Source organism: Pseudopodoces humilis, chromosome 1 (assembly GCF_049639895.1).
Source record: "Pseudopodoces humilis isolate 2021_Gansu_Grassland_sample_001 chromosome 1, ASM4963989v1, whole genome shotgun sequence".
NCBI lineage: Eukaryota > Metazoa > Chordata > Aves > Passeriformes > Paridae > Pseudopodoces > Pseudopodoces humilis.
The window spans coordinates 33,378,365-33,391,292 of NC_142200.1; the positions used below are offsets into that span (position 1 = coordinate 33,378,365).

At 37.0% G+C, this 12,928-nt stretch overlaps 1 protein-coding gene across 4 annotated transcripts in view; it reads right to left on the bottom strand.

Moving 5' to 3' along the window:
- PREX2 (phosphatidylinositol-3,4,5-trisphosphate dependent Rac exchange factor 2) overlaps nucleotides 1-12,928 on the bottom strand; it is a 169,624-nt gene that overhangs the window by 36,094 nt on the left and 120,602 nt on the right. For all 4 annotated transcript variants that reach the window (XM_014255924.2, XM_014255930.2, XM_005517107.3 and 1 more), the window contains 2 exons: nucleotides 12,634-12,777; nucleotides 8,488-8,602 (listed from right to left, as the gene is read on the bottom strand). In XM_014255924.2, the coding sequence (XP_014111399.1) occupies nucleotides 8,488-8,602; nucleotides 12,634-12,777 (259 nt within the window). The remainder of the gene's footprint in view (nucleotides 1-8,487; nucleotides 8,603-12,633; nucleotides 12,778-12,928) is intronic.

Consider the following 12,928-nt stretch of genomic DNA (forward strand, 5'->3'; position numbering starts at 1 on the left):
CACTCCAAGCCATGCACCATTACTCACTCCTCCTTCCCCTGCAGCAGGCTGGAGAGGAATATTGGAGGCACAAAGGGTAAAGATCACAGGTTGAGATAAGAACAATTTACTAAAAACAGCAGCGGGGCAAGAAAACAAACAGTAAAATCAACAATATTAATGTACAACAGAGAGTGTGATTCCCACACAGAAGTTCTCTGTGGAGCCCACAATCCAACCACTGCCATGCCACCCTGACTGCTCCCTTTGGTCCAGGACCAGCACCACATTCACTCCAGCAGAAGGAACCTCTTCTCCTTGGAAGAAACTCCCTTCCCCTGACCCTGGCAATGATGTAAGGCGGTATAGAACAATCTCCAGGTCCTAGCCATATTGCTCCTGGCTACTGCAAAAATTAACCCTGTCCTGGCTGGAAACAGGACAACTATAATTTCTCTCTGCTGTGGGAAATAGTGCAGGCTTTGGTGAAGGGGATGTGACTGTAAGATGAGACAAGAGAAATACATAGAAAAGAGAAAAAAATTATCAGGTTTAGTAATGCATTTAAATACTTACAGGTGGGGAAGGATATTAAGAAAATTTCAAGAAATGAAACTTGAGGACTTCCTTAGCAACCATCTGCTTTAATGGACTAGACTGGGAGTACAGCAGGGACACAGACTTCCTCTTGAAAACTCTTGAAAACCAAATTCCAAGGAAACTAGACTCTTAAACTAGGGGGAGGAATCTTCATAATGCTCCTCATTTTTTTGCAAGAATGTAGCATCTGGCTAAAATACTTGTCTCCCACCAATTTACACTATCTTCAGCCTATAAGTAAGGTATGTTGAGCAATTGGCACCAGAATGAGCACAAGTATCAGAGGCAGAAACAGAGGAGGATGTTTACAAAGCAGCAGCCCTGCTATTGGAGCAGGACTTTCACAGCCATGCTCTTAAACCTTTGTAAACACAAAAGCAGGGGATTACATAAATGTGAGCATAGAAACATGGAGACAGAAACTCATGGATGACAAAAAAAATGGAAAAAAGATCCAATTTTCTCTATGTAACATTGCCCACTTTTCACCTGTTTTCCAGAATTTAGTCTCCAGTGTCTCTACCTACATCCAAGAGCACTTGAAACCATCCTATTTGTGATGTAAAAGGAAGTTCTTCGACCACAGACCAGTTACAGTTGCCCTCCTGCTACCAAAACAGCCAAATCCACTCTGAACCTAATAATGCTAAGTAATTGCTTCCACATTTCTCTTTCAGACAATGGATGTCTCCTTTTTAGCTCCTGATATCCCAGTCATGGAACACTCTGTTAAAAGAGACAACATGCCAAATATGCATCATATGGTTAGGGTTTCAACTACTGCAGGCTTGCCTGGATTCCTATCAGTGGCCAGGAGTGAAAGAAAAGGCTCCATTCTCAGATCACTGCAGATACACATTCTCTGCACTTGCAGCAGATAAAGAAAGCAGGAGGAACCTGATCTCCTCCTCAGTGAGCAAAGAGTCAGTACGTGTAATATATCAAGACTCATAATTTTCAATTACAGAACACTACCAATAAAAAATACTGATCCTATTCTGTCAAAAGTCTAAAGAAACAATTAGTTTATATTCACAGAATGAGCACAACATGGAAAAAGGCAAAAAAAATCCCAAAGCTAAATTCAAGCCATCTGGTAATATCTTTTAGACCAGCTAGACAAATTTAATTTACTTTTCCCAGAATCTCTCTATTCTCTCTCTGGTCTTGCTTCACTTAGATGCAATGAATCTTAATTTCTGCTCTATCTAAAGTACTTCTCACTAAGTTCATCAGGAGACAAACTTAGCTATTATTTCTTTGTTATATCCTTTAGAGTGAATGCTTAATTTCTCTTTCATAAGGACTTTGCATTTAGAGGGAGTTATGTCACAAATTTCTAAAGATTTGGAACAACACCTTAAAAATCAAAGAATCCTTAGAGTTCTAATGTTTATAATCATATAAAATACATGATAAATTTATCTATGTAGTATTGTAGTCCAACTTCACCGCTGCTGTTTTGATCACAAAGCTGTGTATCAAATAGGTAGTATTGAACATAGGAAAGCCATTTTCCTAAGGGATTTAGAAATATCTCACTGTAACAAAAAGAAAATATTATCACAGAATCACTCTCTGAAACCCATAACTCTCATCATGTCACTCTTCTAAATTTGATGGCAATGACAGAAACTGTTAGTTGCTCCCTGAACTGAACAGACATGAAGGAAAGGCCCATCACAGGACAAAAGTAGAACAAGGACAAGCAACATAAGCTTCTTGACCACTTGAGCATTTGCTTTGGAAAAGCTTTCCACCGGAAACAGTGGGGCAAGGAGTCTGTCAGCCTTAAGGTGGATTTTAATGTATTTACTACAGGGATTGATATACAATCTAGCCTTTTTGATAATGCAGGTATTACCTTGAGGCTTCATCATTTTGTTTTAGAGACAAACAAGTTCTTTCATTAATTAGTCATTAATCATTCAGTAATTAACTACCTTTAAGTGGATATATCCTTTATGTCATCGTAACTCATTTATAGCAAAGCAACTATTAGAGAATTTTAGTTCAGCCTGAAGCCATGAGTGCCATCACATCTATTCTCTGCCTTGACTAAATTATACAGGATATGGAAAATATTGTCCTGCCAAGAAGCCTGCAGCCTGAGAGGCTGTTGTGTGTAAATAAAACACATGTAATATAAAAAAGTATATGTAATACATAAAATATGTGTAAATAAAAAAGATGTTACATTCCTCAGAAGTTTTTGTTCCATGTTTGCAAATATTCTAGAGGCAGAAATAGTTTCCTTTTCTTATCTTTCTGAAAATTAAAAGAAACAAGAAAACACAACAACATGAAAACCTCGTGAATTGTAACATTCCTGAATAAAGAATTCAATTAAATTTGACATTGCTTTGTGGAGGGTTACTTATGACATAAAATAAATACAGGAGGCTTCAGACAGACTTGTTTGAAGTTACATTGTAAATGAAGCTCTTTAAAATGACAAATATTACATTCAGTGTAATCAGATGTTCAATGTAATCAGATGTTCAATGTAATGAGGGTAGTTAGCTAAATCATTTGTCATTAGATTCACTGATTATAATTGCTTCCTTAGCATAACAGACTTGCATTTACCTCCTAAAATGATATCCAAGAAAGCAGCAACATAGGGAGAAAAACACAATAAAAAAATAAGAAAACTCTTGAAAAATCCACTTTTTTTTCCCCTTTACTGCTTGCTTTAATTTTTCTTCTATTATAGCTGTACAACAGACTACAGAAGTAGCTGCCAATAACCCTGGACACAGCTGACTTCAAAGAATAGCTCCAAATCACACAGAATGGTAGGCAGGAAGGAAGGAACATTTTTTCCAGACTTTCTTTCTCTATTGATGCACAGGCGAGTTAATTACTACACAGTGGTAATTAGCACCCACACCAGTGGTGGGGATGCACAGCAACCCTCAGCTGTCTTTCCCACAGCAGGATCCTATCTTTGGAGTAAAGAACTGGGTCACCATATAATCAGGGGTGCCAGAAGAAAGTGCCATGCTGAGGATAAGAGAAAATTAATGGAAAAGCAGAACTCTCCTGACCTCACCTTCATCTATTATTTTTCTCATTTCCTTTGTACATTCTCAATCCTAGACACCATAACGTCAGAAAACAAATTTTGAAGGTGCTTAGATGTTTAAATGTGAGCATATACTTCTGAAGAAGCATTAAAAATGTTCATCTATCTAAAAGCCATTAATTTCCCTAAATTCTTATTATCTAAAAATTGTGTTAGACATTTTTATAGACACAGACAGTTTTGGAATCGAAGCACATGTATGTATGTGCAGTTCTCAGCACCTATAGACCACCATAGCTTGCTCCTACAGTCAACAATGAGAGCGAAGCACACTGCAGAGACACAGAAGCTGGAAGTAGGCTTGGTACAGCCCCAGCCCTGCACCCTGCTGAATGACCTGTGCCCTGAATATCCTCTCTGCCTTTGTGATACATCCCTTATGTGCACAGACGTTTCCAGGAAAAAACCTCTTAAAGCATAGATGTGCTTGGACTTTTCTGATTAAGCAGCTAACCAGAAGAACCCGTAGAAAACTGCATTTTAATAGAAAGTCATAGGAGGGACAGCTTTCACCCAGAATGAGAATTCACACTACAAAAAAAACCTCAAAACCCATCACCATCAGCAAAAAAAAGATTCATCTGTTAAAATGTCAAATACAGAGATAGGAAGACTGAAAGAGCAAGCTTCCTACTCTACACTCAAATTCCCATCCTGGGCCAGCAAGTCCAAAACTATGATAACTTGAAACATTACAGAAGTTTTCATTCTGACACTGAAAGTCCATTTTCAAATATGGCTAAGTTTTTGCAGGAAGCTAACCCCAAACCCTATTTCTGTAAGGATAAAAACAGTTCTCATATCCAACTAAATGTTTTACTTTGAAGTCACTGTTCAGTCCAAAGACTGGCCATGCAGCTAACCTGTCAGGGTCTGTCCCAGCTTCTAAGAGGCTTGCATCACAACCAACCTGAGCGTCACAGCAAGGACCATAAGATTTATTTCTGGGCAATGCAGTAGTAGATAGCATAATGAACCTTACTGCAGGAAATAGACCTTTACCAGTTATAAAGACCATATTCAAAGGACAGAATACAATTTAAACAAATAAACCTTGAATTGTAATTTTGAAACATTGCTGCTTCAACTTTACCTTCACATTTTTACCATTAACATGAGTCAAGCCAATACTTAAATCAACCAAGAAGTCTGAGTAAATATAGTGCATTTGTGAGATTTTGTTATTCCTATCAACATTTGTAGCAGTAATGGATTTGAACACCATTGTGTCCTACACCATTGAACCAAAATAATGTCTGGTATCTGTAACAGCAAAAGGATTGATTTAGGATGAAAAAGGCCGCTTTGAAAACCAAGGAGTAACAAAGGAGGAAGATGGGGACAAGTGGGAGAAGGAAAGAGAATACAGAAAGGTCTGACTTAACCACAGTGGTCAGATACACAGGTTCTTTTTAGTCCACTTCTAAATCAGAAGACAACTGCTGAGCTATCAAACACATAGTAATAAAGATCTTGAAAATCTCTGCTGACTTAATTACTTTCATTCAGATGTACTGAATGTTTCTCATTAGCTAACAATTTGATCAGGTTCAATTTACACTGCTGGCAACTACTAGCACCAGGTCAGTTCTCAAACAGAATTTGAACATTTATTTATAATTCACCAATTCTGTTTCTGTAACACTGATACGGAAAATAAAGTTAAGTGCAATTTGAAAAAAATACAGCATGATTAAGAATAATTGTGGGATAGATGCTGAAAATTTCTCAGCAGACTGCAATTTTGTAAACTAGGTTGTTTTGTTGGTTTTCTTTAAATAACATCTTTATTTCAGTAAAGCACATCCTACATACTGCTGGTGTAGAGGATGTTGCCTCAGGAATTGTAAAAGAACTCAACTTGAGCTTACCTTAGAATAAAAGTTCCCTTATATTACTAATACTTCATACTAATAATTCAAATAGCTAGGGTTAAGTTCATTACAGAAGATGGGGGGATATTTCCTCCATTCCACATGAGCATGGAATTCTATAACCAATTTTCAACTGTCTTTCATGCATTCCCATAAAAATGATAATCTTATCAATGACTATTCCATAGCCAAGGTAGTACTTACAAAAGCCCCAAAGCAAGAACCATGAAAGACAGAAGCTCTTATGATGCTCAAATCAGTGTCAATGAGGACACTTTTGCACCTGGATTTATTGCATCAGTTGTGCTACTGTGGAAAAGCTAGGCAGAGTTCCAGAGTTATAAATGACCTCTCCAATGAAGGCAAAGGTTCAGCTTCTTGACATAATGGCTTATACTTCCTGAAATCCACTAAAATTTTCCTAATATGTCTTTTGATTAATTCAAATAATCTGTATATTAATCCTTTAAAAACACACATCGGTATGAGATCCATCACCCAAAAATATGCCATGTACTAAAACTTTAACAAGACTTTACTACAAAAAAATTAAGATGCAACTGAGCAAAGCTACTACTCATTTTTTAATTTACTCTCCTGCTTGGGTGCATACCAAGCTAGGCTTTCAACTGGGACCATACACAACCAAGGGGTCTCTTTTATTTAACATTATTATTGGAGCATTATTAACTCAATGCATCAGGAATAAGAGAAGCTGAAATTGTTTCCTGAGTTCTCATCAATGGATGCCTTGGCTGCAGTGTCACTGCCAAACACTGCTTTCTTTCCCACTAGTCCCCGTGCTCTTCTCCCACTACTTTTTTCCATAGCTGTTGCTCCCACTTGCTTTTGGCTGCTGTAGTAATGTAGAGATTACAAAATGGTCATCAGATGTTCATCTAACACACAAGCAGCACATTCCTTTTCTGTGGAGAAAGAATGGCTTATGGGTTGTATCTCAAATGACTTCTTTTGTTACTGATGAAGAGGTGCTGCACAGAGGATTTCTTCCACGTGAAGAGTTTTAGTATTACTGCACTTGAGCATGTTTCCAGGGAATATTCAATTTAATTTTTTTTGTTCTTCTTTAGAGCAATTACCCAAATGTTAATATCTTTTGCTGCTGTAGTTACTTCATTAGATTCTCCTGGCCAAACACCTACACAGGCTAGCAAAGAGCAGAACAAGAATGAAGCATCTGCTTTTCTGTTTTTCCTCTTCACATTTTGTCAGTTACTTCCTGAAGCTGTTTGTGCTGCACTTAAGAAATGGGTACAGTTCACCAGAAAGCAAACAAATCAGTTACTGAGTGTTCTAGTCAGGCATTAGAGAGCTGAAAAAACCCATCAGTTCTTTTCCTGTTCTTCTGACTGGGCAGAGATACTCATAGTAATTTTTGTTAATGATAAGTTCTTCATGGTAACTTCTTATAAAATTAGGCCTTGAAGCTTAGCAACTCATCAGAGCTGTGAGTCACAACACTGTAAAGAGGAATGTACCTTGTTATGGCCACAGCATGAATGGAGGACCTAACCCATGAGGTAAGCAAGGTCAAGGAACACAAGAGCATAGAGTCGGGAAGAATTTATTTTAAGGATTTTCATGGCAGGTTAAATTAGTCCTATTCATAGAAAAAACACAACACAAAAAGTCTTGCTTTGTCTAACTGACAGAGTCTCTTTCCAACACTAGCTGATTTCATTTAGGCCAAATACTGGCATGACCAAAGTTCTCTGTAAAACTGATTTATAACATAAGCCTTGTCACATAAAATATTCAGGAGGCACTTTTTTTCCCAAATTAGGAAGTGTGAACACAAGAACAGGGAAAGCAGACTAAATAAATACATTTGTCATTGACATACAAGTGCACTGACAGAGATGTCACACAGAAAATCAAATATACCATACTCACTGAATATACTAGGCTTTAAAATCGCTTTTGCTATAGCAGGATTTAAACAGAATCTAGAAATCCCTCTGCTTTAATAACAAATAAGATAAATAAATTTGCAAGATCTGTGAAGAAAACCTTCCAGAGAAAGGACCAACAGGTGAAGGAATTGCAAAGAGACCCTCATTTATCTTCCCCATTGTCCTTGAGCTTTTTTTAACTCCTGTTCTCTGCTGTTTTTAAAAACTGCCTAATTGTCCTTGTGAAATGGCATTTCCATCCAATTCAAGAATTTTAGAAGTGAATAGATGTGGTTTTACCACAGTCCTTTACACACTCAACTCACGTGGCAAGTAATACTCAAACAGGTATTTTGCACAGACACAGTGGGACACAAGAGTGACCTGTGTACTCATTTTCCTTATTTTACTTCATAACTAATAGATTATTTTTGAAATAATAATAATAATAACAATAATAGAAATTCTGTCTTTATGTGCAACTCCTTAATTAAATATGTACCAAAATACACAGCTGCATAATTTCTACATATAAGCAAAGAGATATATTTCTACATAAGAGAGCAAAGTATGCTCTCTGTAATCCATAGCCAGCACTGATGCAGGTATCCAAATATGTCTGTACTCCCATTAGTATGGTGGGGTGTGGGAAGAAAGAGCAGAAAAAGAAAATTGTTTTTCAAGTCCTACTCTGTAGAAATTAGGTAAATATGGTCTATAAAATCAGATCATAATGTGTAGCAATTCTGATTCTCCATTTGTGATCAAGTAGACCTTTCCTTTTCTATATGCCTTAGCACAACAACCTGGAGGCAATTACAGCTAAAACTTTCTGGAGAAAACAATTTTGGTAAAATTAACTTAACAGTGCAGAAATCAGAAAAGTCAGAATCATAAATCTTGGGTCTTATTCAATCATGAACCAAAAGCCAACCACCATACAACACATTTCAGTTCAAAGCTGTGTCACAGAAACTGAATTGAAAACCAGAACTTTGTAAGTTAATTCCAGGAATGTTGGTTTATTACCCACCGTAGTTTCTGGTTATACTGCTTGACTTTTTCTAGTGAGGCAGCATTAATCTGAGCTTGAAATTCTTCCACTGAGACGCTGTCTCTGTAATAGTATCCTTCCATGCTCTCCAGTGCTGTGAAAAGGGAGAGTGGAAAAGAGAAAGATCAGTATTAAATATTTAGTAATTGCTTTCTTTGTAGTTTTGTTCACACACAAGTGAATTACTTTTTAACCTTGAGGCTGTGACCCTACTGTGAATTGCTGAGCTGTTTCCGTATGTCATCAAATTCGTACAGATCTCTCTTAAAGATTTCATTTACAAAAAAAATTGTATTTCTTGCCCTGTGGAAAATATAAAGGAGAAGACTAATTTGAGTTCCTTTGCTCTAATTAAAGTATTCCTGCCTTTTGAATGCAAATGTGGGGTTTAATTCTGATATATCCTGGAAGAAAACAGTAGAATGAACTGGAGTAGAGGAAATAAAGGAGCACCATAATTTGTACAGAGGGAAGCCTAATAATTCCTCATGAAGCCAAATTTTGGGAGATGAGGAGCACCTCACCTAGAGGTTCCTCTAGTTATACTAGATAATGTGAATACTTTCTTCTAGGTCAAGTAAAGCAAATTTTGCTGGATCTCTGAAAATGGCCTAGAAGTTCCTTTTCAAGGTAAGTGAAGTCAAATACTCATTGGTGCCCACCTTTGTGTATTCCTCTCACCAAGCCAAGGATGAATATTGCTACAAGAACTCAGGAACAAAATAAACTTCAATGAAAGGATTCTCATGAAAATTTGGACTGGAAATATTAAGATCTTCACATTAAGATGTCAATCACATTACAACATAAACCCCAACTCTTGGTGAAATATGATTTTTTGTGGAGAAGCATTAAAGGCTTTACAATTAGGAGCATTGCCACTTTAGTAATCCAAACACATTCTAAGAACTCATCACCCTACCAGAAAATGCAAGCCATAAGCAGAGTTTTCATGGAAACATGCTGCTGCCTTACAGCTTCAGCTGCACTCAGAATATCAATTCTGCTTGTATTGCTTAATATGACCAGTTAATAAATAATTCATTCATTGTGAAAGAACATGCAAATTGCACTCCTCTTCTGTGCTTTTACAGTTTGTAATTCTACTTCTGCAAAAAATATTAAGTTTCAACAGTCAGACTTGATTCTTCCTTGGTTCTAAGTCACACCAGAAAGCTCAAACAAAAATAACCGCTGAACACCATTTATAACAGTACGTTAACACAAACAGAACTGATAATCCCTACTGCTTATTTTACTGGCATGAAGTCGGTTTTATTCAATTAGATTATCCAACCAGGAAACTCAGTCATCTGTGAGGACTGGCAGGAGCACAGAGTTCTGTCCCTGTGGAGCCACGCTCACAGGTGCAGGCAGGGACTCACATGCTGTGTGCTTTGTCCCTGTCCTCGCTGAAGGGTCTGACATTTTTCTCCCCAGCATATTAGAAAGCTCTTGTAAGCTTTCCTTACAAACATGTCTTCTGTGGTATTCTTCAATGCAAGATAGGATATTATGGTCTGGAGGCACAGAATAAGTGATTGGGAAAGCAACCTGGAAGGACGGGTGGACTCAAAGGGTGGTAGCTAATGGGGCATGGTCTGCCCAGGGGCCCTCTACACATCGAGCACCACAGGTATCTCTGTTCTTCAGTGTCTTTATCACTGACCTGGGGGAGGTAAGACAAGTTGGCAGCTACTGCCAAACTGGGACAAGCAGTGGATTACACCCAAGTGCAGGGCCACATAAAGAGCCAGGCCCTTCACAATGGCACAAGCCAGCATAACGAGACAATCCACACAAATTGAAACAAGAAACATTTTAACTCAATAGAAAGAAAGAGCTTCTTCACTATTAGGGCAGTCAAGCAGAGTAACAGGTTACCCAAGAGGTTGTACAGTTTCTGTCCCTGGGTGCTTGCAAGATCCTACTTGTTAGACACCCAAGCCACCTGGTTTCATGCCACAGCTGTTGCTGCTGAAAGTGGGAGGTTGGAATAGATGGGATGTTTGAATAGAGATCTCCTGAGGTCCCTCCCAATCTGAATTATTCTAAAACTCTATGAAAAACTAAAAAATAATTGTAAAACTATATATAATTAAGACACTATGTAACAATTTCAAGTAACCAGAATTTTAATTTTAAATAGCGTCTTTAAATTTACTGCCGAGATCTTAAGTCTAATGTAGGAAGAAGAGAAATCTAAATGTCAATAGCACTATCTCAACATCCTCAGCCCCAGTCCTGCAAACCAAGATCCTTTTCAATGTATACACACTTGTGTATGTGGTTGAAACTGTTCTTTATAACTGGAGGGATAGATAATATAGCACGGGCAAACAACAAAAAAACTTCAAAAAATATTATGGTGCCAATCATGTAAATATGTAGACTTCTAATGTTAGGCATGGAGCTATGACACAATAGAGAAACACAGAGATAAACACTCTGATGTTCACTGACCCTTGCCTTTGAAGAAGTATTCCAAAAACATGATTTTCTATATGTTCCATTTGAAAATACCATAAACCATTGCATTTTAAGCAGGAAACAACTTACCTATGTTTAGATTGGGGAGCAAATATTCACATATATTCACAGAGAAACTTAAATAAGATTTCTACATTAGCAGCTAATAAATTTCAGTTAGAGATGGGAATCTACTGAGTTAATTTGACGGCAGGTCACCCAAACGTCATAGGAAAGTAAAAAACAGAATCCAAATCCACTCATTAATGAGATAAAAAAACCCTCAAAAGAATGATTTTAACACTAGGATTTAAAGATTTATCTAGGACTTCTTGTTCTTGGAGACCAATGGACTATTTAAGAGGATGATCCTTGAAAATTAAAGAAATTTGATATGATAAAGAAAGAAGAAACTTTCCTTTCTACTGAAAAATATTAAGCAGATATAACCACTTCAATGGATTCTTATTCTTTTCCTTTAGCTGTCTACAGAGATGCTTATCCTAAGAATCAAATTTTTTTGTACTCTTGGAAACTTAAGTGGAAAAATATTGCTAAATAAATCCTGTAGCACACCGAATCCCCTCCCCAATCTAAAAAAAATAGTATTTCCAGGAATTCAGCTGAATCAAGGTATTTTCTGTTCTCTCTAAAGTGCTTTTTTTGTCTGCTCTACTGAAATTTGCCTCCTGCTCAGTGTTCTCATTTTTCCCTATGACTGAAATCAATCTGTCCAAAAAAAAAAAAAAACACCAAAGTACTCATTAGTTTGCTTAAAAATCAAACTCCAAGGATCTTATTTTTATAAAAATGGTGCATTTTAACTTTATAGTAAGTTCAGCTATTTATTTATGTTTCTGTGCACTATTTACTTTTACATCCTCCTTGTCTATCAGAAACCAAGCTCCCCTCTAAAACTTCATTTGTATGCCTGACTTCTGCCTATTCCACACAGACCCTGGAAGCCTTTCACAAGGTATGGAGTATTTTGAGCTCCCTGTGAAATCAAAGGCGGCTCAAGGCAATCAGCAGCTCACATTCACCATTTCAGTGGAGCAAACTTCACACTCCTGATGACTGTAATGACACGAAAGCTAACGCGGGCTGCTGTCATTTATGAAGAGTCTGAGCATCAGCGCCACCATTCCTCACTTTGTAATGTTTGCAGAGCAATAAGTACATAAGCCTGAAAATGCTATTTAACTCTTCATAACATTTTCAGGAGACAGAATTCTGAAGGGGATAGCAATTTAGTCCTCAAATATGAAGTAATGGGAAAAGATTACGATAGCATTTGAAAAGCAAAACACTTTTAAGGGCAAGTTTCATAGTCTGACTATTGTCCATTAATGGCTAAGAAGAACACAACAATATTGATAAATGAAGATTCACTCTTTGTGGTTAGAATCATGTAACTGGCATAAATTTAGAAAATTATAACCATGCCTCTATTTTTTATTACAGACATCAGAATTTCTTGAACTTATATTTTAATTAAAAGTTCTCAATAAATACCCACATTAAACAACAACTAAATATAAGCATTGTACCCTTATAGCTACAGAGAATTTAAATCAGAGTAAATAAGTGGGAGTTTAAAGAGAGTTAGTTATTATGTGAAAGAAGCAGGGCAAGGGGAATTTAACCTTAAGTTACCTTGTGAAAAAAGTACTGGATGGATTTTAAATCCTCCTCCATTCTTCAGCCTTTGAGGAAGCTGTTCAAAATGGTAACCATCAAGATAGAAGTAAACCTTCAGTGTTTGTCGGCTTCCTTCTGCTTGGTATGTGATTGGTACATCTAAAAATACAGTCAGTGTTACAATTTCATTGCATTTTTTTCCAGAAACTGTTGCACACAAAATTCACGCAGTTAGATAAAAAAAAAACCAAAAACCAAAAAAAAACCACTGCAGACACAACATTCTGTATTTTTCATTATACATTGTTTC